Source organism: Limanda limanda, chromosome 9 (assembly GCF_963576545.1).
Source record: "Limanda limanda chromosome 9, fLimLim1.1, whole genome shotgun sequence".
NCBI lineage: Eukaryota > Metazoa > Chordata > Actinopteri > Pleuronectiformes > Pleuronectidae > Limanda > Limanda limanda.
In genome coordinates this window covers 27,411,822-27,439,468 of record NC_083644.1, presented here as the reverse complement: position 1 = coordinate 27,439,468, position 27,647 = coordinate 27,411,822, and the positions used below count along the sequence as shown (strand labels likewise).

At 39.3% G+C, this 27,647-nt stretch overlaps 1 protein-coding gene across 2 annotated transcripts; it reads right to left on the bottom strand.

Moving 5' to 3' along the window:
• Positions 1–20,295: 20,295 nt before the first annotated feature.
• Positions 20,296–23,220, bottom strand: LOC133010934 (uncharacterized). Of its 2 annotated transcripts, none has more exons than XM_061078599.1 (4): positions 22,946–23,220; positions 21,570–21,728; positions 21,165–21,260; positions 20,296–20,651 (listed from the first exon to the last, which is right to left on the bottom strand). In XM_061078599.1, exons 1-4 carry the CDS (start codon positions 22,985–22,987, stop codon positions 20,343–20,345), a joined length of 606 nt encoding a protein of 201 aa, XP_060934582.1. In that variant the 5' UTR covers positions 22,988–23,220; the 3' UTR covers positions 20,296–20,342. The 2 variants fall into 2 exon arrangements, with proteins under 2 accessions (XP_060934582.1, XP_060934583.1); XM_061078600.1 differs by having other exon boundaries at positions 22,941–23,219.
• Between the last annotated feature and the right edge of the window lie 4,427 nt (positions 23,221–27,647).

The window sequence follows — 27,647 nt, the reverse complement described above, 5'->3', positions numbered from 1 at the left end:
TCGTGCCGGCTGATCGTAGTGGTAATGGAGGATCCTTTGTCACGTTGGCGTCGGATAGTGATGGTAGACCACGACCGAGGTGGCAGCTGATGATGGATCCTAACTGGCGGCAGTGGACAATGACTGTGGACTATAGTGGATCAGCATTTTGATGCTGGATCGTGATCTTGCTGAATGCTGACCATAGACTATGATTGCAGCAGGACTGCTTGACATATAGTATTGAAGTTATCCTTCAAAATGTTTACCCTCATCGATGCTGCTAAAAACTTTAATCCCGATGATGTTTTCCTCTACACTTGACATCTGTTGCACTTCTGTCCGTCCTGGGAGAGGGATCCCTCACATGTGTCTCTCTCTGAGTTTTCTACGTATTTTGACTAGGGCTGTCAGTTTAACGCGTTATTAACGGCGTTAACGCAAACCCATTTTAGCGCCGTCAAATTTTTGAACGCGAGTTAAAGCAGAGCTGCAGCTGCAGCTTCAGTATCTGTGTTCGGATCCAGTCTGACCTGCTCTCGCTTTTTGTTTTAATATTTCGCCAACTAAAATATATATTTTAGAGCTATTGTAGCGTCCCCGCTTCCACAGGACACGGAACTTCTCCGTGGTTTAGTAACTTGTATTTTCCTCTACACGAACATGTGCACCTCTCGCTCTTACTCCGTCACTCGCACACATCAACAGCACTTCACTTCCTCATTGATCCCCGATCCCCCCATCCTATTGGTCCAAACAGTCACATGTCCCACCCAGACACTGACCCTCAGACATCAGAACGCTCCTTCAACACAGTGTTTTACTGAGCATACGTCAAAACCAAACATAAACATAAACCCAGTCCGTTACACTATTAGGCTGCAGCTATATGTTTTTATTTATTTAAAAATAGGGTACTTCTTATTTCATACATTTTCCACAAATAAGGGGAGGACTCAAATAGCCCTACAAAGTTCTGTGTTTCATTTATTTCAAAGTAGGCCGACACTTGCCTGTGTATTTTGTGTGTTTGTTATTTTGTTGCTTGTCTGTTTGAGTAGCTGGCTGAAAGCAAAGAAGTAGTAGGCTTACCTTTTATTGGTAACCTAACTGTTATGGTTCATTGTTTCTGAAATAAGAGGCCTGACTGCTATGTTCACAGCAAACTTGAAAAAAAGAAAATATTAAGCCATGGTTTAACTGCACTATAGGCTGAGTCCTTGTTTACCTGAAATGTGCACTTAATAATTTTATTTTGTACCGCCCTGTTTGGCAATGTTGTTTTTCAATAAAATAAAACATTTGCATAAAGCAAGCCAATCCACTTTTCCATGTTGATAAGAGCATTAAAACGAAAGTAAAATTAGGGAAAAAAAATAAATGAACGAACATTTAGAATAGATACAAATTTGCGATTAATTGCGATTAATCGTGATTAAATACTTTAATCGTTTGACAGCTCAAATTTTTACCTGTTAAAAGGGTTTTTAGTAGTTTTTCCTTACTCTTGTTGGGGGTCAGAGAATGTCTCACAATGTTAAAGCCCTATGAGACAAATTGTGATTGTGATCTAAAATTTGATTGATTGATTGAAAATAATGCTGTTTGTCCATGACCTCCAGAGAGAGGCAGAATTATTATCTGGCAGCGAAATTAGCAGGATGACATTATTTATTTGTTTTTTCCAAAAGTGACACAAATCACCATCACCAAAAATAATCTGTTTTAGGATGTTACGAGTGGATGGTACATATTTTAAAAACTTAGAAAAACTACAGTATGTGGAAATTTTTAGATGGTTATTGCTTTAGGAAAATAAATATACCCGGTATCTACTATGTCCAAGTGTGGAATTATAGTACCAGCATGAAGCTTCTCTAAGGCGGCAACACAAGCACAGCAGCCACCCCTTTCAATTACTGTATCACTGCCTAGATCTCTATGTCCTTTTATAGCAACAAGTTTCCAAATTTGGACGTTTTGCTAAATCTGCATGATAGCGTTATTAGACTTCTGAATGGATAATGGGAGGTAATGAGCGTGGTGGCAATTAGCACTACTCACTAGTCCAACTCAGGAGTATTAGCCACCATTTCTGTTTCAATATATTTGCCTCCTACCTCAGCAGCAAAGAAGCCAGAATCACAATATCAGCAGGAGTTAATGGGCCCTCATGCGTGAGAAAGTCCTCCACTGATGTGTCCAAAGTTACAAAATTTGGTCTGGATAGAAGTATGTTTTTCATGATTAGAGTAAGTACCTGGGCTTGGTGCTTGGTATCCTGGCAACTGGATTGTGAAACTGGCTTCTGCGCTGCATTTATTCATTTTTTTGTTAGGCAAACATTCTGTCTGATACAAGGAAATAACCACATGGTTTGCAAACAATGTGACCTTTTTACCACTTTACCGATCAGATTGTAGCATTAGATATTGGCTGTTGCCGCAGCAACCAAAGGCAAAAATAAAAACCACAGTGACCGAAGGGCAATCCAGCAAAATGTATAGTAAATGTCAACCAACTGCTTGTGTGAAGTATCAATGTGTCCTGTATTTTTCAGCTGCCATTCAGTTTGTTTTTTTTGCACCCCAATGTGTCATCCCTTTTTAAATCATAAAAATGTTTCATTGTCTCTATGTATTGTGAATTAATTATCTATTCAGCAATTCAGATGGAGGTAATGCAACTTGATGTTGGTTGCAAACCACAAATGACCTAACCCTTTCCAGCTTTATTCTAATCAGCTATTGTTTTAGAGTCTTTTGAGATCTCATGGCTCACATTAGCAGTGAGTTTTTTCATCCGAAATCAAAGTGGCTCTAACCCACAAGCACACAGCTGTTTTCATCATTAGCTGAAGGGTTCACAACGTTTTTCCAAATAACACATTTAATGTTTGAACAATGCTTTCAAAGTGATCAAGAACAATATAATTTGGGTTTTTGAAGATCCAACCATATTTTAAACCAAGTTTTGAAAGCCAATATAAGAAGGTCCATATAGATAGATATATACATAGATACATAGATAGATAGATAGATATATACATAGATATATAGTTAGATAGTATAACTGTCTTTTAGAATTAAGATATTTTTTTAATCAGCTGGCAAAACAAAAAATACCTTAGTAGTGATTGTATATATCACAAATTTGACTGGATAATCCAGCAATGTCAATGAAATCACCTTTATTGTGCACTGAACATCAGTGCTGAAATCTCCATTGCTAATAACAGAGCATTGTTTCTGATGTCAATTCTTCAGTGGCTACCAACAACATATGGTTTAAATTTTTTTTACATTTTTACACAACACAGAAACCATGTGGCAGATTAGCAGGTGGTAGATCATGAAAAGCTTTCAGTGAAGCTACTTTTAACATTAAAATGTCACTAAAACATCTGGTAATTTATGTAGGTATTTTAGCTTTTTATTTAAAAGGTAAAAGATTGACAAGAATTACGTTCCATCCATCCATTGTTGTCAGTTTACCAGGGTTGGGCCCCTCGCCCCAGCCATGCTTCCTTGCTCTTCCTGGGGTACCCCGAGATTTTCACAGGCCACATGGGATATGTAGTCCCTCTAGCAAGACCTGGATCTACCAATGGGTCTCCTCCCAGTTGGGTGGGATGGGTAGAGCTCCAACGGAAGGCGCCCAGGAGGCATCCCAATTAGATGCCACCTCAATTGTCGCCTTCCGATGCGAAAGAGCAGTAGGTATACTGCCAGAGTCATATTCAAATTTGTCCTGCCACAATTTAATAATTAACCAAAGTATTGTTTACCACATTCTCGTGTTTTATTAGTTTTTGTTGCAGTTGCTGCTCTTTCTCTCATGCACGAACTTCTGTAACTCTCGGGCCTGTTTACCTGTCACTCTGAATCATTTGCACGTGAGAGTGAACTTTGTGCACCTGCACGCACACACATATTACCGCCATCAATTTAATGAATTCTATGGGAAACGCAGAACGGTTAATGCTAATTTTGGCAAGAAAATACCCACATATTGCACTTACAAGATAAGTACTCATACAACTTATTCATTGCGTGTTTCTCCCAACCGTTCCTGAAGGACATATGTGAATGTAACCATGAATCCCCATGTGATTCATACACAGAAAGCAATCAGATTAAAAAATAACATGCAGTTTGAGTAGATTTCTTTAGCAATTTTGTGAATAAGGAAACAATAAATTATAGTTATAAAATTTGTATTTGCAACACTCATCCTCAATCCCAGCCTATTATAATTAATTGTGATACATGTCTCATTACACTTGTTCTATTTGTGGTTATGCTCTTCAAGTTTCCTTTTTCTATGTTCTGTTGATGATTTCTGCTTCAGTTCTCTTGCTGTGTTGTTGCGTTTTAACAAGGTCCCCATCTTGCATATGTTTGCTAAAATTATCCCTACTTCATGAATTTGCTTATGTGGCCTTTGAGAGTCTTCATTTCAACAATGCAGAACCAGGGCTGCGCTTGTGACTCATGAACATCATATTTATTCAACATTTACAACCTTTTGAAAGTACATTTATTTTCTTGCTGTACCAGGAAAGTTCATCTTTAACAGACGTGAATGTGTTGTGCACTGCAGCTCCAAAGAATAACTCAGTGCAGACAACTGTTATCATATGTTCACTGAAAGCTATTTGCTGTTTCTCACTCCAATTTCTCCAATTACCATTCTGATTTATCTCCTGGCGGGCTTCTTGTGAAAAGATGGTATTTCTCCGATTAATAATACTTTCACATAACGCTGCCATGATTAGATTAGGTCAGATTGAAGGGAATTATGCTTGATTGACAGATTTCTGATGAGTGTCTGTTTGTTGAAGTGCCCATCCGAGTTGTATTTAGTGGAAACAGTTGGCTGATTCTTCCAGTAGGAACTGTGATGTGCATATTAATCAGGAGGAATATTCATTTCTCCAATCCTGCATTCTTCACCGCTAATGTATTCCTTGCTGTAAATACCTTGAGGAGTAGCTACACTGCTGCTGATAAATAATTCATCACTGATAAATGAAGCAGTGTGCGGCTTACTGTGTGTGTGAATGTGAGTACGAGCTTGTGAACCCCCTTTTAAGAGAATGTGTGCAATTGCAGTCGTTCCACTTAGTCTGACGGGCCTGTGAGGGTTTTTTGTCAGTGTGCTGCTATGATAAAAATGCAGCATGTTTCTTGCTGTACCATCGCCTCTGTCACAATCAGCAGTTTTGTAAGGTTCTCTCCCCTGACAGAACAACTGTAGCAATTACACATATGCACAATAGTCCCACTCTCTCTCTCTCACACACACATACAAACATACAAACAATCTAGTCCTGGTTTCAGGCACTAACACATATTTCACAGCACTGGCATATGCAGAACATCTTTCTGCGCTATTGCTATTAGATACAACTTGGAGAGAAAACACATATGAAGGGAACATTCTTGCAATGGTGTGGGTGTTGTGGTGTGAGTGTGTGTTAACCTGGAGGATTAAATAATATTTCATCAAGGGGGCAGATTATGGCTCAATCATATCTGACCTCCATCCCTGCTCTCCAGAATGTCTTCCTAACCAGGACTGAATGTGGCATCACAGGTTCATCCATTTGGTTCTCCTCAGAACTTCCCATCAGTGTTGTTCAAAAATGACTTGCTTAGTAGCGGAAATCTCTACAGATTTGTCTTGCTTTCCATAATATCAATAAGGTCATCTGTTTACATTGGGGAAGTCTACTGCTACACCCCAATCACCCTCTGCACCTCACAGACACACACACACACACCACCAACACCAACCAACACAGTACACAAAGTCATAAATGTAACATTTCAAATCTACCTTTCCCTCTTAAGATACATTTTAGGAACTATGTAATAAAGTAATGAATACACCATTCAATTGTTTACAGCAGAATGTGCTTAATAAGAGTGATATTTATAGATGTAATCATGATATTAATGATTGCAGCACCAGTTATGATTATTATTATTATTATTATTCATTATTATTATTATTAATAATAATAATAATAGTAGTAGTAGTAGCTGGCACGTACAAAGATAGACATTGAAGGGGGCTTGATATTTAAAATGGACTATTATAAATCTCTATATTATGCAGTTTAAGGCAAAAAAATAAATGTTTCTGCCTTACGCCGGGTTCACACAGGACACTGAAGCGCCGCACAGCGCTTATAATATCACATACTTTTGCTGTTATTAGCCTACAGTAAAAACGGCATTTAATCATTTTTTTCAAGCATATACTTACTTGTTGCTCCAACATTAACTGCAACAGCGTCCCAACATTTATCTTTTTTGGTGTTGTCTTTATACAAAATATGCTCACTGTACTTCTCCACTTCAATTATTAATTTAATGTCATCCATCTTCAAGAACTTCTCCGCTGTTTGCTCCGTTCATTGTCAGGTGTAGACCCTCCCCTCTCTCTTTTTATCTATATGCCTGTGTGGCTGTAGTTGATGGGCAGAGGGGGACATTTAATAATGTGATGGGAATACAAAGCATATTTGATGATTTATATCATATAACATATGTCATCAATATCGTTTAAATACATTTTTCAGTGTGTTTCCTGGTGCGATACGCTCGTGGCGAGCGAAAAAAATAGACTCAACGCCGTGTGAACCCGGCATTGGACTGCATAATTTTGATTTTAGACTCCTCATTTAATAACTATTCACTCTACTACTGTTGAGTATTTAACAATCGTGTGAGGGTGAGTGTATTAAGGGTATTATTATCTAACTTTTGGTTGAAAAACATTTCCTTAAATTAAACAATAATGAGAAGAGCCCTTTTTATCATTTGAGCCCCTGCCCCCCTAAATGTCTGTGCACGACCCTGTGTGGTAGTATTGTTGCCGTTGTTTTCGGGAGCATCAAATCAAGATCTTTCAGCTCTGGCGTCAGTTACCTGCAAAATGTGTGTCTGTGTGAGAGAAAGGGAGAGACAGAGAAACGGAGAGAGTGAGAGAGAGAGAGAAAGAGACTTACAACTAATTATAATTTGTATTGCTTTACTGTTCTTTGTTCAGGAGGTTTTTAGTTGCAGCCAAATCGTCCCAAAGTCCCAATTATCGTCTCTTCAAAACAAACGGATGAAGTGATGAAATGGCAAAAAACACAGAATACAGCAGTTTCATGTTCATAACCGCTGTCTCTCTGATGCTATTAGCTAGACAGGACATCAGAAGGAGCTGTGGGAGAGTACTGTTTGCTCAGGAATTTTCTCTAAAATCCTTAATGCAGTTAAAGGTTATAGTTACAATGTTTTTGGATTATAAAACGTGATGGTTGATTTGAAACAGTGAGAACGGAATTGGCTAGACTTGTTTTGTGCAGCCATCTGACCAACAGCCGGTGCTGGAGCTCTGGATGTGAAATCGTCCAGTAGGGAGATGAGGCTGAGCATCAGGGAAGGAATGAGTACAGTACACAACCATATTCTACACATTTAACACCCCATCCACTCAAACAACACTAAAATACTGGTCACAAATGATACTGGCCCTCATGCCAATGGGCGTTGTTTTAAACTTCTATCACTTCGCTCTTTTGACTTAATTGGCTTCATCATTGTGTCCTGTGTGTTTAAAGTGGCATGACAGTGGGACTGATATTTGATGTTTTCTGGATCGTTGTATAGAAAATGACACAAAGTGGAGGGTACAGCGAGATGGAGAGAATGATGGGAGGCCAGAGGCAGCCACAGATCAAACCAGCATAATAAATACGCTGGGGAGTCCTTGCTGGTAAACTTACAATATCTGCATCTAAGAGTTCACTGCAGCCTGATTTGAGATTCCCCATTTCCACAACATTAGCAGGCACCATCTGGAACTGCAAATTTGTGCCATGTTGCCTTTCAGACACCTGTAATTTGTGGTGAGAGAAGGTAACTGATGTTTCTAAAATAATATTTGTGACATTGTGATGAATTTGTAATGATACTTGGACCTGAATTCAGGAAAAAAAATCAGGTGTGCTGAGCATAAATGTCTGGGGGTGGGAGGGCAACAAAACAGTGTTCATACGTATCTCATCAACTCCCTCTTATGACTTTACACTTTAAACTACACTATACTCTGAATTTCATATACCTCACTTTTCGACTGTCTTGACTTAATTTTTAAACAAAGACAAAGATCTATGACTACATTTTAAAGTAAAGTAAAATCAGAATAATGTGGTTTCTTTCATGTATTGGCAGAACACCAACACTAAAAACTCTATGTTTTTGTACGAGTGCAGTACCTGCTTTGAACATACCTGTTTGAGATTGGCAATTTGTTTGGGTTGTGGAAATACCCTGAAGCCACCGCTGCTGCACAAAGAGCTGGTCACCTTTTTTATTCAAAGTTGAGTTCAGTGAAGCTCAATCCAGTAAGCAGAACCCTGAATCAGTTGTTCTCCCCATCGCCCCTATCTCTTTCACTTCTCTACCGTCATTTCCACCCATCTCCCCTCTCTTCCCCATTTTTTTCTGCTAACCCAAATCGGTCGATGCAGATGGCCGCCCACACTGACTCTGGTTTTAGAGTTTTCTCTCTCCACAGTCGCCAAAGTGCTGCTCATTGTGGGAACTATTGGGTTTCTCTATATATTTTCTCAAAATTATCTCGAGATAATTTGTATTATGATTAGGTAAATAAGGTACTATAATTTAATTGAATTGTCGTAAATATGCCTGTTGTAGTTAATATGCTTATTGATGTGACTTTACTTTCACTTGAGTTGATGAGTCCCAGCTGCCAGAGCGCTGGTTGCTTTGAAAGTTTGTTAATTTTGAACGCATCATGTATCTGAATCACATCAAATTCAAAACTGCGCTTTCTTGGCCCCTTAACACTACACATGCCAAATGTGAAGCCTATAAAACAAACTATTCTTGAAATGTAAGCCACATACAGACGAGGTAAAGATTTGTTGAGATATTGAATAGATGAAACATCAAGGTGGTGAAATTAAGTCCAGATTATTAGCAAGTTATTTTATCATATCATCCTGTAGTCATAGCAAATATGTTATTTCACAGCATCTGTTGGTGTCTAGGGTGAATTCTTCTCTTCAGGTAATGTGAGAATGGTGAGAGTACAGGGAAGAAGCTTCTATCTTGAGGAGTTGTATCAGTTACTTACTTGTAAATACACTTAACTTCAAATTCATTTTACCAGTATTTCAGCTGTACTGCTTCTGACTCCCTGCCACAGCTGCTCACTAACTATGCCCACAACATAAAAACTGATCTGCACTCCTTGTGAAACAATATTGGGTCATTTTAAAGATGAAGTGATTTTCTAACACACAAATACAGTTTCCACACTGTGAATGATGATGCCAGGAGGATACCTGATCTCAAAACAGTGGAAGCTGAGACGAGAGCAGCTTCTCATGCAAACTTGTCCGTAGTTAGCTATAGCGAGTTACGTGTCAGAGATCCCATGTTCAATCCTCACTGTGCAAAGGTCCAGAACAAGCTACTCTCCCCTCAGCTTGTACGACCGAAGATGAGAAACATCGGTTCGATGTCAAGCTAGTTTCCAGTACCTGCTGCCACCACAAGATGGCAGTAAAGTACAAGAAGAATGCAAAAAGGCAAAATAGATCCTTTATGGGACTGAAGTATAATTAAATTGTCTATTTTTAGCTTTAACAGTTCGATCACTTCTGATAAACATATTATAATTCAAATTAGTATCACTGTAAAATGAATTGAATAGTTGAATATGGTCTAGAGAATATAAAGACTACATGGAGACTCCATCCTCATTACTGTATGACCTCTCCAGAGTGTAACATCATGTTCTCAGTTTGTTGGACACAATCAAGTTCAGAAGCATGAGGTGTTTAACACCTGTCAGTTACGAGCCTCTGAAAACGTCTAACTCTAAATCTTAAAAGATTTAAAAGGCTTTTTCCAGTTTAAAATATATTAGAATGAGGGTGACTCCTGTCCCTCACATATTCTGAAAAAAAAAATAACATTGACGGTTAGAGAGGAAAACTAGTGTTAACAGATAATGTTACTGACAAGGCTGTGAATTATAATTATTTTCTCTGATCATGGATATTACAGTGAATCTGCAGCTACAAATCCACATGTTGCTGATGTCTGAGTGGGCTCCCCTCTTCAGACGGAATAAAACAACAGAAACAAAACACAACATGCCTCCATACTGCTTGTGTGTTGTCATCCAAATGTCCGCAAGCCCTGAGACTCCAGAAGGGTTTTGTAGGCTTAAACACTTCACCCAGTCCTCCATTGGCAGAGTGGATAATGAGTGAATTTTTATTTTCCCCTGAACTATCCCTTTAAGTCAGGCTGAATGAGGCGGTTGGCAGCAAGGACAGTTAAGAGAGTGAAGGGTGCATGTGAAGACTGAAGTGCAAGCGTGTGCATGGGACAATGTATTTGTCCCTTGCAGTTACACACACAGACACACACACACACATGCATTTTTTCTTATTTCTGAATTATCTGAATATGAAAGGCAGAGGTATATCCATGGCTACAGAGAACCAGATACGAATGTAAAGATGTGACAATTCCTCATCCTTCACTCACATGTTGGTCACCTACATGCTAATTTGTTATCAAATTAACCCTGACACTGACTGCCTACCCTTCTCTCAGCTCAGAGTGCATCACACAGAATGAGAAATAGTTATCAATAATAGATTCAGTATATCATTTTTTTTTTTTAATAATTCAACAGCTTAACGGGGGTTTCCTATTGAACTTCTATTGAGAATGAGGAGTTTTATGAATTTATATAGATTTTCAAAGCTAAGGTTATGATGTCATGTCAATTTTTTTATGATTTGTTGAAAAGCAACCTTCGGTAGGGGTGTGTCTCAGGGTGCGTGATGTAAAGTGTGTGAAATTGATACCAGACACCATGTTTATTCCCATTCCATAAATTGCATCTGGATTCAATTCCTTCCAGATGCAAGGTGGGGTACAAGGGAAAGATGTACTGAGAAAGATGTATTTCCTAAAATAATATCCATATCACACTTATTTTAATTGCGTAATATGGCCAATGTGCACATGAAACATTTATACTAGCACCAACATGTCCAAAAAAAAAAGTAAAATGATGTGATTAAAATCAATAACGTAAACCTTTTTTAGCAGAGGAACAAATGCTGCATTATGAGAAAATAATCCTATGTGCAGAGCTCTGGTGCAGTGACCAGTGGTGTCTTGGTGACCTCCCTGACCCTTTTTGGCCGGTAACTCAGTTTAGCTGGACGGCTAACTCTACAAAGCGTCCCTGTGGCTCCAAACTTCTTTCATTTCACAGTTATTGAGGCCACCATGCTCCTGGGACCACTCTAATCTTTAGACATGGTTTAATACCTTTGTCCTGATCTGTGCCTTGCCACAGTTTTATCACAAAGGTCTACAGAGAGTTCCTTTGACTTCATGGCCCATGCTGATGTGGAGTGTGAATTTTGGGACCTTTCCAAACCATGTCCAATCAATTTAGTTTGCCTCAGGGAGACTCTAATAAAGTTCTAGTCTCATCTCAAGGATAACTAGAGCACAGAGGATGTACTTGACCACAGTTTGGAAAGCCCAGGAGAGGGTGTAAATACTTTTTGTTTCACTTTGACATTATGGTTACTGAATACACACTGATTGGCGAAAAAGGCACTTTCTATCTTCTATTACAGGTATGACACAATAAGGTGTGAAAAAGAATTAAAGGTTCTAAGTTTTTTCCAAAGCTAAATTACATCATGATGTGTGGATAGAGGAATCCAGCCTAAAGGTATTTAGTGACTAACAGTCACAGTGAGCTTATCCCCCCTATCTCCTCACAGCACTTCAGACGTCCATCCTCAGGGCGAAGCTGCAGGGATCACACACTTTACAAACTCAGAATGAAGGTGACCCCTGAATGTGAACTAACCCATGGCTTACATGAGCAGGCCAGGTAAGAAAACAACATGTAAATGAGCAAACCAATTTGTTGTTACCAGCAGGCATGTTTTTCTTCTATTAGTAGATGCTTGCCTCCTCATTACCAATCCCTGTGCCAAGATAACATGAGTGTTAAACTGTTTTGTTCACCATCAAAACCATCTCCCCGCAGTTCACTTATTAGCTACACAGTCATTTCATTTTTTTTAAACTTTTTAATAGAGCTGACCAACAGACAACTTGTTTGCATTGGTGTGTGTCGAGAGAGAGTGACAATGTTTGTGAGTGTCTGTCAGAGAGAGTTATCATATTTACAAATGAATTCATTGTTTTTCAGACATGACTCAGAGCCAGTCTCTCCTCTTTCCCTATAGGCTACCGCTCTGCTGACCTATTCAACAACTCTAATGGTGGCCCCACTATACTGATAAACAAGACACATCCTCTGCTTTCAGCACTCTGAGCATTAAGTGGTGAGACAAGTGCTCCAGACAGAAAATCCTCTTTCACAGTCAGCTGTGCAAAGCAACAGTATTAGCTGCAGGCACTGAAATTGTATCAGTCCCGGAAATCCACTGCTTCCCAGGCCTCCCTCACACACACCATCAGACCACTGTTCTGTAGGGAGCAGACTAGTTAAAGATGTGGCAGCTATGTTCAACTGGGGGCATAATGATCCACAACTCAAAATACTAATATTTCTGACCATTTTAGCAGTTGCATGTTAATACAAAGAAAAGTTGGACCACATGTGAACTATATACCCACAGCAGAAACCCAACGGAGGTTGTAATTATATTATGTGAAAATTAATAAAGCGTTAGATAAACTCTCATTTATGATATATGATTATCAAAACTGATGGCCAATATCAAATACAAACTTAATGTTAAACTGCTGGGCGTAGCAGGCAGTGTGGACACACACATGCCTGCAAAAGCAGCAGTTTAGCCAGGGAGCTGTCACGCACAGGTGAGGTAATGGTCTTGTTTGGATAATGGATCTTCTGTCTTTTGATAGGATGGAACGTGTGAGCGTTTAAATAGTCCATTTTGCTTAGGAAGGTTACTACTCTTATTTAAGCGGTCTCCATTATAAGAGCTGTTCACATTATTTATACATACTGTTCTTGTTTTAAATGAATCTTATTGCGCTCTATATCTGTGATTGCACACTGTGTCCTGCACATTAACCCTGTGCTTTTCTGAGTCCTGACAGGTCTGTCATCTCAACAACTGTTACATCATCGCTGGTCAGGTTGACTAAAGTTTGACCGGATACCTTTTTTTTGTTTTTTCCTCCAAATAATGGTGACTAACCTTTTTTACATCCAGTGTGTCAAGCCCCAGTTGTGTTGTTGTTGTTGTTGTTGTTGTTGTTGTTGTTGTTGAGTTGTTAATCCATGACTATCCTTGCAAAACAAATCCAGAACACTGTTATTAGCAAATTAAACCAGATTAAATAAATAATAATATTCTTTGTACTTGACTTCAACACAGGCAGAAAATCAGTGAACAATTTAGAGCAATCTTTGGAACAGTCATACAGATTTTGTCATCTAGGTGTGATGACTAGTTTTGCTCTGAGCTTGTAAAATAAGTCCTTGTTGTGACCATGCCATTGGGACACGATTGCATTTCCTTTATGTTTGTCTTTGAATACAAATAAAAACATGACCATTAGCCTGACAAAAAATGTATATGTGATATTCTTGTATTAAATAATTATTTCAAAAGAAGCTGTTTACCAGTTTATCTCAAGCTGATTAAAGCGGCAATAGTTTTTAGGCAATAGACCTTTTGTCCCTTATCACCGTTTTAACTATACAGTATATCATTTGTTTTTGTAATCCACTCCACAGGCGCATGTCTCCAGAGAACCTTCATGTTCTTTGCATTGATGTTATTTTTCTCTCATGCTCTGTGCCTTTTTCCCAATTTCATCTTTCAGATCCACCTCACATGTATGTAATGGTCTCTTCTCTTCATCCCCTCTCACCGTAATCTGTGTAACCTCTTAACTCGGTCAAGCTTCTCACTCTTGACTTAAGATCAAAATATGGTTTGTGGAAATGTTCAAATTGACAGTATTCGGAAGTCAGGGAGATTCTTATGCAGATTTGGAAACACATTAACTATAAATGCAAATGTGCATTAACACTAAGTGGTGCCATAGTGTAATATAACTCAGTCTTGTGCCCCGCAGCCCACGAAAGCTCTTTATGATAATTTTTTAGGAGTGGATCATGTTTAATGAACTCCAGAACACTGAATTTGAGAAAAGGCGATGGATGTGGGGTAATTTCTTTTGGCTGCAATTTGTGGCTGTTTACCTTCCAATCAGATAATCTAAGTCCTACGCTGTTCATCTGATATGGACTCTGAAAGCTTTCTACTTTCAGGGTGTTTGGGGGTCAGCACTTTAATCCAATTTAATCTCCATTTCTGCAGCATAGAGCCAAAACATATGGACAGCTCTGTATATTTTTCAGTGGTAAGTGTAGACATGCATTAACTTCCCTATCTGAGCACTGTTTGGGGTTGTGTTTCATTCCTCAAATTACAAATGAGTTCAATGTAATCCTCTGCAAAAGCCTGAGGAACGATCATCACATGCTCCCTGAAAAATAGCCTGTTATATATTATATATTATATATCTATTTTGCTGCATTGTGCTGAATGTTGTCCAGCTACCATGTGTATTTTTTGTATATAAACCACACTGCCACACTACTCAAATGGACCAGATCAATGTAGAAATGTAAAGTGACAGAATTTATTAATTCATATGTACACCAGCCAGCCTATATGTATAGACAGGGGCCTGAGATGGCATCAGCCCACATGAAAATTTAATTGGTCATCTTGTGGCTCTGCCCTGAGGCCTTCATTGGTCCATTTTTTTTAAACCTGCACCTCCCCACACCAACAAAGCCTGCACCGGACCTGCAATTATCTCCAAGTCAAATCCGGACAATGTGTGTCCCGGGACCTGCTATTCACAGAGAAGTAACACATGCTACATACACAGTCACTCACATAAACTGGGTTATGGCCTCCTTGTCCTCTCATTGTGTTGCTTGATTTGTGTTCTTGAAAAAGTATCTGCCCAATGTCGCCGCACCTGTGCTCCTGCAGCTGTCGATTTGTTTCCTCAGCGTGCTAGTGCTTTTAGCTTGTGGCTCACACTTTCAGGCACTTTTTGCAAGCAGCAAAGCTATTTCAGTCTATGTGATCCATTTTGTAGTGCTGGCTAGTTCGCTGTTGTTAGTGACAGTCATGTAAGCGGATGTGAAGGACTGAAAGGTGGTGGCTTCATACAACATTATTTAGATGTTACAAATACCGTACAATAATAATTCCTGATTTCTCCAGAATGAAAAGACATGCTTCAGTTCTAAGCTACTCCCCACCTGCATTTTGTTACCTGTGACAGTACATGTGAATTCACCTGAATATCTGACAGTACTGCTGCATCCGACCTGGCGCAGGACTCAGGAACTGCCCACATTCACAAAATATGAACTTAGCTAGGTTTTGGAAGCAGGAGTATGAGAGGGGATGTAATCACCATTACCCAGAGCAGTGAACATGTTGAAGAGTGCTGGGATAAATTTTCATCTGTTTACGTTTTTTTGTCCTATTACAAAGTAACAACACTTGTAAATGGACATATTCTTCAATCAATACTTTCAATATTCATAGGACATACCCTCACACTCACACACACAGACATACACAGACACACGCACACACACACACACACACACACACACACACACACACCACCAGCATCAAAGTAACGTCCTGTATCATTACTCGGAACACAGAATTTCTTCCTGTCTCACAGTCACTCTTTCCAGCACTTTTTCCACTTCGAGCTGCTTCTCAAGTGTTTTTGAGGATATCCATTGCACTGTGAGTAATTACTTGTCTCGCATCCATTATGTCGTGGCCTAAGCAGATCACAGTGCATTATGGGTGGAGAAACAACCTGTGAATGATACAAGTGCTTTGCTTTCACCCAGAAAGACTCTGTATTCCGGCATGTCAGGCACAATCCCATCAGAGCGGTGCAGTGTGGAGGAGTGAGGGATACAAGAGAGGAAACACAAAGAGATAAAGGAGGGGAGGACGACAAAGGGAAACACCTGCTCTCTTTGGAGCTACGATTATAACCACGTCTTCTTGTGTCATTTGAATCTTATTTCAGCAACAGTTGTTGCTGAAACATTAGTGACTAGTTGGTCATAGCAGTTATATGTTGATTATGTAAGAGAAAATATCAGTACTTAGTTTCCATGATATTCTTCCTCAACCAACTTTAAAGTAGCATTTTAGAGTAAGAAAAATGTCCGGTTCACAACAGATTTGCCAGTTTAGGGTCATCTAATCGAGAAAGCTAAAATCTCTTTTGGGTTATTAAGCATAAGAAACATCCTTTCTCTTACCTATCTTTTCCCAGTAAACAATAGTAAGTTCAAGGATTTCTGCATTGGTGCCCAAGTGCAGGAAGAAACAAGGGCTTTAAACACTATGAAAAAATGGAAGTGCACTTTCACATCAGGGGATCCTGTGACAGGGCCTGGACAGAGACATTTACTTAAAAGGGATCACATGTAAAAGTCTGTAAATCGATGTGGCTGGACATTCAAACTGAATTTCAGAGGATACAAACAGTAATAAGGCTACTGGCCGTAAAATGTCAGTAGTAGTGCTTAATTGAAATTAATTTGTGTTACTTTGTGCCTGTTACTTGCCAAGATCAGATCAAACTTTTTCAGTGTCTTGTGGAAGGAGGTAATCAGCCATCAATGTACACCATAGTACTTAAGGGTAATCATTTATTTTCCAAACCTGCTCTGGGTCATGTGATGTTGTTTTCTGTCTCCTCAGATGCAGCTTCCTAGCTGGACATGAATCTATCATGCATCCTAAAATATGCCGCGATAGATCTTCAGCACCTGTTTGAGGTGGAAGAAAACGCCTTCTCTTTCTTTTAATAGAGAAATTTCTTCTTTTGTTGAGGAACGGGGAATACCACATATTCATCATATCACTGAATGATAACCCTTAACAACATCCAAGTCGTTGACTGACCTGGGCCATCGTGTGAGCCTTTACTGAGTGATTAACGTCACCATCAATAAACAGAGGTGAGCTTGCTGATACCACTTATCAGCCAATTACAATGTACACTTGAAATTCTTCCCCAGGCAGGTCAACACCGATTGACATCATCACTCATGTGACCCTAACAACTCACATGATGGTCGGGTGTTTCAACGACTCATGTGTAACCCTCACATAGAAAACGATTGTACAAGGGGTTGAATATCTGGGAATGTCCCCCAGTCAGAACTGATTAGGCCTTTCTAATGAGAGGTTAGTGGTGAGGTGAGTGTAACGTCTTCAAGTACCTTATGCAGGTCCAGTTCCATTTGTGCAGCACTTAAATGCTAAACTAAGGTGTCAGAACTCCCATAAAAAGAAAGAGCATTTCTGCACAGCGGCATTTGAGCTCAACCATCCCAGAGCATCACAACTCCTCAACACTCGACTGCAGAGAGGACAGAATCCAATTTTACCAGACATAATAACAACTCTGGAAACTGCGACGACAATTTTACCAGTCACAATCCTTCCATTATCTATTCTGCTTATCCTTCTGAGGAGCAAAAATGTAAAAGGCATAAAGTCAGATGTAGCCAGACACTGTGCAGTAATCATGGAGTGGAGATACTAAATCATGACATCTCACCTCATTGTTATGACGTCAAATAACTTGCTAAAATCAAACTTATGACACAATCAAATCGGACTGATCATTGTCACAACAACTACCAAAAAGACGGGAAACAAAGGGGAACAAATCATATGAAGTTTGAAGTTTGGAGTCTGGCCCACGTCCACAATCCACCAAGATATTCAATATTAAAACAATGAAACGCAACAGCTTGATCATAGTTCAAAGCGGAATATCTACCATCACAATTCTATTGCTGATATGTAGGAAATGTCATTTTGGATATGTGAAATTAAATTAAGTGACAGTTTGTCTAATAATATCTGAAAAAATGTCACCACTAGGCGTAATGCATTGCATGGCGCAACGCTATAACCCTAAATGTATTTATATATATTAAAGAGTTTTGAGTGGTACAATCAAAGTTGTAGATATCTTGCAATACATTTTTACATCTTTTATTGTTTATTTTGACCAGTAGGAAAAAATACTGTTATGAATATGAAATGTAACTACACAGGGAGGTGTGCTTTGACTAAATATGTACGTTTTGCTGTACCTAATACCAACTGGACTGGCTGTTCTGGAGTATGGAAAAGAGATTATGCATCACTGATTAAACCAAACAGCCAATCAATGGTGATGGTCAATCCTCCAAGTGGCCAACAGTGTTAATTTCGTTGAGGATAACGATAACGAAAAATATTCGTTAACGCCCCTTTTCCCATGACTAAGACGAGACGAAGACGTAACGAAATGGATCTTTGCAAATAAAAACTATGACGAAATCTATTTTAATTTTAGTTAACGAGACGAGACGAAACGAAAATGTTGGCGGTTGACTAAGTCACAACAATTTTTAAAAACATAATCGTATCAGGCCGTCATGAAGTACCCGGAGCGGCGAGTGTGTGTGTCTGTGTGTGTGTGCGTGTGTCTGTGGTGCTGCCAGACAGCGCACCGGTCCCGAGGCTCCGCCCCCGCGCACTCGCTCAGAGAGACAGTGAGATCAGAGCTCGTTCATGAAGCAGCTGCTCAGTGATTGCTTCTTAACTATGGAAACAGTGAAAACACAGAGTTCCTCTGGTCTCAGCTGCTCTGAGATCAGCGCCGCAGCTTCTTGATCAGAGCAGAGGATGCAGGTGTTTCTACCGAGCTTCAGTTTCCTCCTCCGGTCTGATCTGCTTTCACTTTTTGTTTTCACATTTCGCCAACGCCAACTAAAATATATAGGCTGCAGCTATATGTTTTTATTTATTTCAAAATAGGGTACTTCTTATTTCATACATTTCCCACAAATATGGGGATGACTCAAATAACCCTACATAGTTCTGCGTTTAATTTATTTCAAAGTAGGCCTACACTTGCCTGTGTATTTTCTTCTCCTCTTCATAAGCATTTGGTGTTTCCCTTTGTTGTAACAGGTAAAAATAAATAAAATGTCAACAGTTTTCTTTATTGTTGTTCTATAATTTCATAAATGCAATAATCTACAGATTAGTATAGTATAACTTTATATAAAATTTTATCAGCTTTGTTATCAAATATGTTTTGCGGCTCCAGACAAATTTTATTTGGGGGAAGAGGGGGCAAAATGGCTCTTTTGATAGTAAAGGTTGCCGACCCCTGCTATAGACCTATAGGAGGGACATCTAATGGACAACCTAAGTACTGAAAGCTAGACTAGTACACTGTAAAAAAGAAAAAGTTGAGAAAACGTAAAATATCAAGGCAACATGATGCAAGAGATTTTTGAGTTTTCTCAACTTTTGCCTGCTGTTGTTGACTTAACTAAGGTTTTCAAGTTCTGCAAAGAGTTCTGCCAACTTGGATCTTCTTGTTCACCTAATTAGGATAATCATGTGAGACTAATAAAGAAATTCTTGCTTGAATGCCATGTATTTCTACCTTCACCAAACGCAGATTTTCTGGTTGAATTAATAAACAATTATGCCCCTCAATGTCATGCATTTGTACCTCCTTTAAACGTAGGTATTCTTGTTGAATAAACGTACAATTATCCCTTCAATGGCATATATTCCTAGATGCACCAAACACAAATATTCTTGTTGAATAAACATGTTGCTGTAATTTTATTATTATAAAATGCTAAACAGATAATAAATAAAACACAGTACAGCTGAATGTTATCTGAAATATTTCTTTATTTCTTTATATTTTTTTATTTATTTTGAACAGGCGGGTTAAGCGCCTTTGTAAAAAAACATTCTTCTCAAATTAGTTTGCAACATCAAATTGAATGACTAACCATTTTTGCACACACATACAACAATGTGTATTCAAACACATACACATACAACAATGTGTATATTTAGACACATACACATTGTGTATGTGTATTCAAACACATACACCATGTGTATATTTAAACACATACACATACAACAAGGTGTATATTTAAACACATACACATACACAATGTGTATTTAAACACATACACATACAACAATGTGTATATTTAAACACATACACATACAACAATGTGTATATTTAAACACATACACATACAACAATATGTATATTTAAACACATACACATACACAATGTGTATATTTAAACACATACACATACAACAATATGTATATTTAAACACATACACATACACAATGTGTATTCAAACACATACACATACACAATGTGTATTCAAAATAAAAGTTTCGTTTTCAAAGATCTTGTGCGCTGGGAGCACCGAGAGCCACCAAGCTCAAAAAAGATAGTCTGGATGGCTTCAAATGTATACCTCAACTGTTTGGGGTAATTTATATTGAGGGCATATAGAAGGCCAAAGAGGTAGGCGAACGCAGAGGAGAGGTTTTCCATTTCATGCAGCACGATGCCCCCTTCCAAAACAACTGCATGGTCTCGAGCATGTGAGATGTCGGCTTCGTCATCTAGGATGGTGAGGATGGCCACAGATGCCCCTTCCAGCACTGGTGCCAAAATGTCAGTGTCCTGAGGAAAAATAACAGATGCATTTGAGCCTTGACAAACTAGAAAGAGCATTTTCTGAAGAAAATGTGTGTGAATGCTGAGAAGGTCCGTGCTAAAGCTGAAAAGAATAATTCGTAGGCTGAGATATGATTGGCTTCATAACGGCTAAAAACAGTTGAAATGTTAAAAAGGCAGAAGAAAATGGGCAGCTATACACTGGAACCTGACAGCCAAAGAAAATTGATGAAGCAATGGCAACATAGCTGACGTAATAGCTGAAAATAGATTTAGTAGTTTAGAAGTAGAACTTGTGAAAAGGAGGTTGATTTACATGAATTGTAAAAAAGTTAGTGTGAACAATGTATGAAAATATGAACAAATCAGAGAAATATGATTACTGCACTGATAAACTGCACTGGGGAGGTGTATATTTCCATTTTGGATGAACTACTACTTTAAAACATCTCATGAGAATGAGGAATTAGCTACATGGCCTGAAGTATTTATCTTTTTGCTACAGTTACTGGTACTTACCAAGCACTTCATGAAAACCTTTTTGGTATCTTCGCGGAGGAAAATGGGCAAGCCTCTCAGTGCTGCTGTCTTTCGGTGTGTAACAATGTCAGATGTCTAAAGAGTATCCAGTGGAAAATAAGTATTTCAATAAGTATAGTACTGTACTGAACATACACATAATGCAACATCTGAAATCTTTTATAGTACTGAAGATGAAGCACACACAACTTTACTTTAACAAATTAAAATACTGTTAAACCAAATGCCACCAAAACACAAAGGAAGGACTGCGGACATCCATTTTTACTGAAGCATATCCACTAAGGTAGTTTTTACAGCAGCCAACATCTTTTTCTGTGTCTGTTATAAGAAAGTATATTCATGCTCTTCTAAAAATGCCAGGCAAAGGAGCACTTCACTCACCTGATCATCGAGTTTATCAAGGAGGTCTTCCATTTCTTGGCCAAAACCACCCTTCTTAGTCCGGTAGAGTTTTAGCAGGCCAGGTCCAAATCTTTCAAGAGATGCATTAAAAGTCCCCAGGAGGTCTTTGCTGGTGATACGCCGAAATTCTTCAGATATCTAAACAAGACAATCAACAAAATATTGTAATTAATTGTAATTGCAATTTCAATTAAGCATGGGGATTTTTTTTTCTTTAACTGGAAGAAATGGGCTTCCATAGGAGTGAGATGGTTAGGGTAAGAAAATTAGGACAGGTCACAGAATCAAATGGATCATAGATTTAAATGTAACACTGGCAAGACAGAATTGACACATTTCCCCAGTAGATACTGTTCTTCTTCAAGAAAAGCCAATGTAGTTGTATAAGACAATTGCTAAATAAATTAGGACATCCTTACCTCCTGAGACGAAAACAGCGCAGGCCACCTCTCTGTGACCTCAGATACCATAGGCTGACAGATCATTATGTTTTCCTTCTCCTGAGGAGAGACTCTGTCTAAAACGAATGCTTGCACCATGTTTTTGTGATCGTTGTTGTGTTTTTTTGAAATGAAATGCAGTCTTAAAGGGCAAAAATACCGTCTGAAAGTTGCAATTCCGTTTTTCAACTTTTTTTTGTTGAGGGGGGGGGGCTCTTGCATAGAGCGCCAAATATGCTAGGGCCGCCCCTGTGTAGCGCAGTGATTCTCTGTATGGTGCGCCCCGCCGGTGCGGCGTGGAGGCATAACAGGCGTGCAACCGGGAGGAGGAAATGAGAGGCGGATCTAATATTATAGCCGAACTAATGTTTTGACGTCCGCACTCTTTAACGGCGGAGCAGTAAACAAACAAACAAATCGCTCTTTCGCCGTAGCCAAGGGTCTGCACCCCGCGGCTCTGCAGCCCCTCCGCAGTGGATCCCTGTGCAGTGTTGTGCCTGTCGCGCATATTTTTCGCGAACAGTGAACTTTACGATCAGTTTTCATATGTTGAATGTGCACGTTAGGGAACGTCATCCACTATTTGCAGCATCTACCACTGCAGTGAGAATTGCCTTGCCTTTCGTTACTTTACACCCCTGACGCACACATACACAATGAAAGATACAGAGCGTTCCTTAATAACATACTTTTTAATCTTTGGGTTTTGGGGAAAGGAGCAAGTCTTATCAAGTCAAAAGGCTCAAGTCCAAGTGAAGTCACGAGTCATTGATGTCCAAGTCCAAGTCGAGTTGCAAGTCTCTTTACATTTTGTCAAGTCGAGTCTAAAGTCATCAAATTCATGACTCGAGTCTGACTCGAGTCCAAGTCATGTGACTCGAGTCCACACCTCTGGTAAAAACGCACTTACCATACCGTCTTGAGCAAAATTGTTGTGGGCTCCACGTCGTTGTCCATCCAGAAAATGTCCGTCGCTCAGGTTCAGCAGAGAGCCGTTAAAACCGGTTTAAACTGGAATCTACTGAGTTGGCCCAACTTAACTCAAAAATCTGCTCAAAAATTTACAAATCCTTGTTGTGCTGATTTAAAATAGTAGTTAGGACAACAACGAGAGAAAATTGCTGGACAGACAAGATTTTATAGATTGCATATTGCAAAGCCTTATTTCTGAGTCAGTTTAATTTGAAAACTCTTATGAGATCAACAATTACTAGTTACCATTTTTACAGTGTACGCAGTTGTAGACACAACACAGGGGGTCCCTGGACCTGAGAAGGGAAGATAAGGAGTTTAATGTGGCTATTAAATGTGACTAAAACTAGACTAAAATGTAATTCGTTTTCGTCGACTAAAATTAGACTAAAACTAAGAAGGATAAAAATGACTAAAACTAGACTAAAACTAATATGCATTTTCGTCAAAAGACTAAGACTAAGACTAAATCAAAAATAGCTGCCAAAATTAACACTGGTGGCCAATCAAAAGAACAGAGACATCAGCCACTGTCCCCGCCTCCAAGGTCTCAAAATTCAACTCATTAAGCAAACAAGTATTGAGCAGTGGTGAACATGTAGGGAACACTGACCTTATGCTTGTCAGCGCTTCATTATTTCAGGACCACATTTGAGCCAGCGGAGGAGAAATGCTCTCTTGTGGTAACTGTTCTCTGCTTGTGGATACTGTTCTGTGCACATACATGCTTTATCTTTCCCTCAAATAAAACAACTGAATATAATGAATGGACTGTATTTATTTTATCTATCACACACCATTCTCAGGGGAAATTTGGGTTTCAGTGTCTTGTGCACACTTCAGGAGCCAGGGATTGAACCACAGAGCCGCTGGTTGAATGACGACCCTCTCCACTTCCTGAGCTGCTCATTACTATTTCTTGGTTTTATGGACCAATGACAACTCATCACGATGAGCCACACGAGTTGAGGCAATTTTTGTTGAGAGAATTTGACACACTAAGGGGGAGGAAGCTGGTGATGATGATAAGCAGAAGTTTTCTATTCTAGCTCTAAGGCATTGTAGCAAGTGTTTTACAAACAGTTAATGCTACCACTACACAGCATAGGAGTGTCTGGTCGATTAAATGCATCACACAAAAAACACACACTATATTAGTATAGCTCAAGGTGAGGTTGACTCAGATTTTGTGGGTGTTGCTGGGAACAAAATAAGATATTGTGTATAGTTATGTGAAAGGAAAAAGATTGTAAGAGCTGGTGAGGTGTTGGGAGGTGTGAAGCAGGGTTATTTAAATTAGCACTGAAGATACAAGTTCTACAGTGATGTCAGTTTACCCCTGGCCTTGCAAGGACAACAAATGTGATCTCAATGTCATAGTAAATTTTGTTTGAAGAAGGAGGCGGAGGTAGAGTGGGAGCTGAAGGAGAAGAAATAGCAAAACGAACAGGACGTGCACATATAGCACGTGCCGTAGTTGACCTTGGTAGAAAATGACAGAAACAAATGATTTCAGATTCTCTCCTCCCCACTGTCCTCCATCTAATTCCTCCTTCTCCCACCAGATTCTCTCCCTCCCCCTGTTTCGCCTCATTTTCTCTACACACTTATCAAGGGATACTTAATTGGAGGAGTCATTTTGACAGAGACAGGGGTTCTCTGTTTCTCTTTTCCCTCGTCCCTGCTTCCTTCTCATTGCTTTCACCCTTAAGTATGTTTCTCTGTCATTTCCCCTCCCCTCCCCTTTGCTGTCCTCCCAACCGCTCATCCTCCTCTTATCTCCTCCTCCTCCTCCCCCTCTTCCTCCTCTTCATATTCCTGTTTCATGTGTAATAAACCTGGACTGTTTTGGACCCGAAGGCTCTTCCACTTGTTAACCTCGTGGTGTGGGTTTAAAGTTGATTTAACTTTCTGCCAGGTTGCCTTACGCCCTGACACCCGGTACTTAACAGGCAAAATCCAAACACTTCTCAACAAGTTGTGGCAGTGAAATGTAACTGATCACTGGAGGACAGAGTTGGCTTGCGGAGGAGCTGCTCAGTAAGGGCATGACAATAACTGCAAGGCAGCATGCACGGTTTGTGCACTTGTTCCCTTGCCAAACAGTTGTTGGCTGTGCAGTGAATAACAGGCTTTGTACTATAATCATATAGTGTAAAGCTGCACTCGAATATTTCACCTTGAGCGGGTTGGAGTTTATACAAATTTATATGTTAGTGTGTGTTCAACTCAACACCACCAACTAGAATACGTTTCAGATATTTCTGTGACCCCTTTATTTACCAACATATTGCATTATTATTTTTTTTAACATAAAAATACCATTTAGACAGCCTCCAGTTTCCATACATTGCAGTACATTATCTAAACCTTCAGTTACCCATTATGGTGAACATTTTTGTACATTTTTTAAAATAAAATATGTGGTTATGAAGCCCAACATTTTCAAACCAGTGGTTTGTATTTATATAGCGCTTTTCTAGTCTGATGATGACCACTCAAAGCTCTTTACAGTACAGTTTTACATTCACCCATTCAAACACACATTCAAACAGTGCATCTATTAGCAGCACTTTGTTGTTCTATGGGGGGCAATTCAGGGTTCAGCATCTTGCCCAAGGACACTTCAGCATGCAGATGGGAACAGTGCACAACTTTGAATACCCAAAACAAGCATAGTAAGTCACAGGCTGTGTGGGAGGTAGAAAAAAGGCATTGCAGAATCTAGAAAGGAAATCTTGTACTTTTGAAATCAGATAAAACACTGATACTGCAAAAGCGCTTTAACATGCCCATAGAGGTGTGTAGCTTCAACTGTATCACCTCTCTCAGCTACCAGCATTGATACAGACAATGTTTGGCTATATTGGCTGGAAACTTTCTGAATCATATAGTCAGGGTGCCGCATTAGCGTCTGACTGGCAACAGCGTGGGGATTGTGTTATGTTATGAACTGGAGCTGAGCAATATAATGAAATTGAGGCTTTGTGAATCAAAAAATAGCATAAATTCCCCATTGCTGCTTTCTACCACTTGCTGTATTTGGACATACCTTGAGATGAATACACCATTACCAGTCGGAAGAAACAGGAAAGAACAGTACCACTCTCTGTTGCTTTAGACTCTAATTAGTGCATAATTATGGAAAGGAAAGGGCTGTAATTAAGAGGGATACCTAACATAACTGGATCAGTCTCTGCCCTTCCATGCTGCAAATATCTGGCCATTCTAAAGCAGGAAAAACGGCTTGGTTAATTGAGACAGACAAACTTGGACCATGGGAGAAAATAATTTGTTTTAGTCCCATACAGCCATTGATTACTGATAGATACGTGGATGACAATTTCACCCAAAAATGTGAAGGTTTTTAGTTACAGCTTGTCAGCAAATAACTACAAATGACAATAAACTGTAGATATGTCTACTTGAGACAACAAATGTATTATTATCTGCCTAATCAAGATGAATCAGCTGGGAACAACCAGACAAAAAGAACAGGGAGGGAGAACAGAGAAGTGTTTGCCTGATACAGTAATGAAATAAATGCTCCAATCACTTTGAAATATTTGCCTGTGATATTCTTAATTTAATGACTCACTCTGTGTGGCCAACCCCAACTGTGTGGCTGATAACCTGCAAAGCTGCCATGGTATAAGGGTTACTAATTGCGATTATGTCTCATTTGCATATACATCACACTTGCAGTACACTGAGTTGCTGGGTTACCTTATTTTCCCTCATCCAAGTCAGACACGAAACATGATGTGATAGAAGCACATTTGTTCAAAAAAAAGTGGATGTTCTGGTGAGGCAGACACACAAGAATCATCTCAACTGGCCAAATTTACCCAATCAACACAAGGCCAACATTTTAAACAATCTGAGAGATGTGTAAAGTAGAATTTCTTGAGAAATCGCTTTTTGAAAGGAAAAAGATGTTGGATTCACAAAGCGAGAAAACTATAATTTTGTTTTTTCTACATACATGGGAATTAAGTTTCCCCCCTACTATTTAGCTTAAAGAACCTAAGAGAAACCTCATGCGTCCATTCCTGGGGAAATAAGGGTCCTATGGGTTGATCCTTCTTAACCTATCCCAGGATAGGTAAAATGTTAGAGGGTTGAAATAAGCAGTTTCCATCCAGCTATGTGGATATCAACTCAAAGAAGCCAGCAAACTCTAAAGGCGGGACAGCTGTTGACACAAATAAGAAATCCTCCATGGAGCAGACCGGCTCATTTCAGTTCGGCCTTTGCCGGTCTATGGTGGTTTTGTCTTTGGAGACCACATTCTCCAATCCTCAGTGCAGTCACTGAACTACATATATTTTTGTAGGATTTTATGTATTGGCCTTTTTTATTTTTATATTTCTTTTGCTGAAATTCCAGTAGACGCCTCACATTGGGGGTAATCTTTGCAACACTCAACACATAAATGCAGCCTTCATTACAGATTTGCGTAACTGACACAGCCAAGATGGCAAATTAAAAGTCGAGTCAAGTCAACTTTATTGGCAGTCATCCACATCCACAGCATACAGCTGATCGATGCGTTTCTCACAGGCCAATGTGCAAAAAATAAACGGGACAGCATAAAACACAACAAATAAAACATAAAAAACACAATATATAAAATGCATCACAG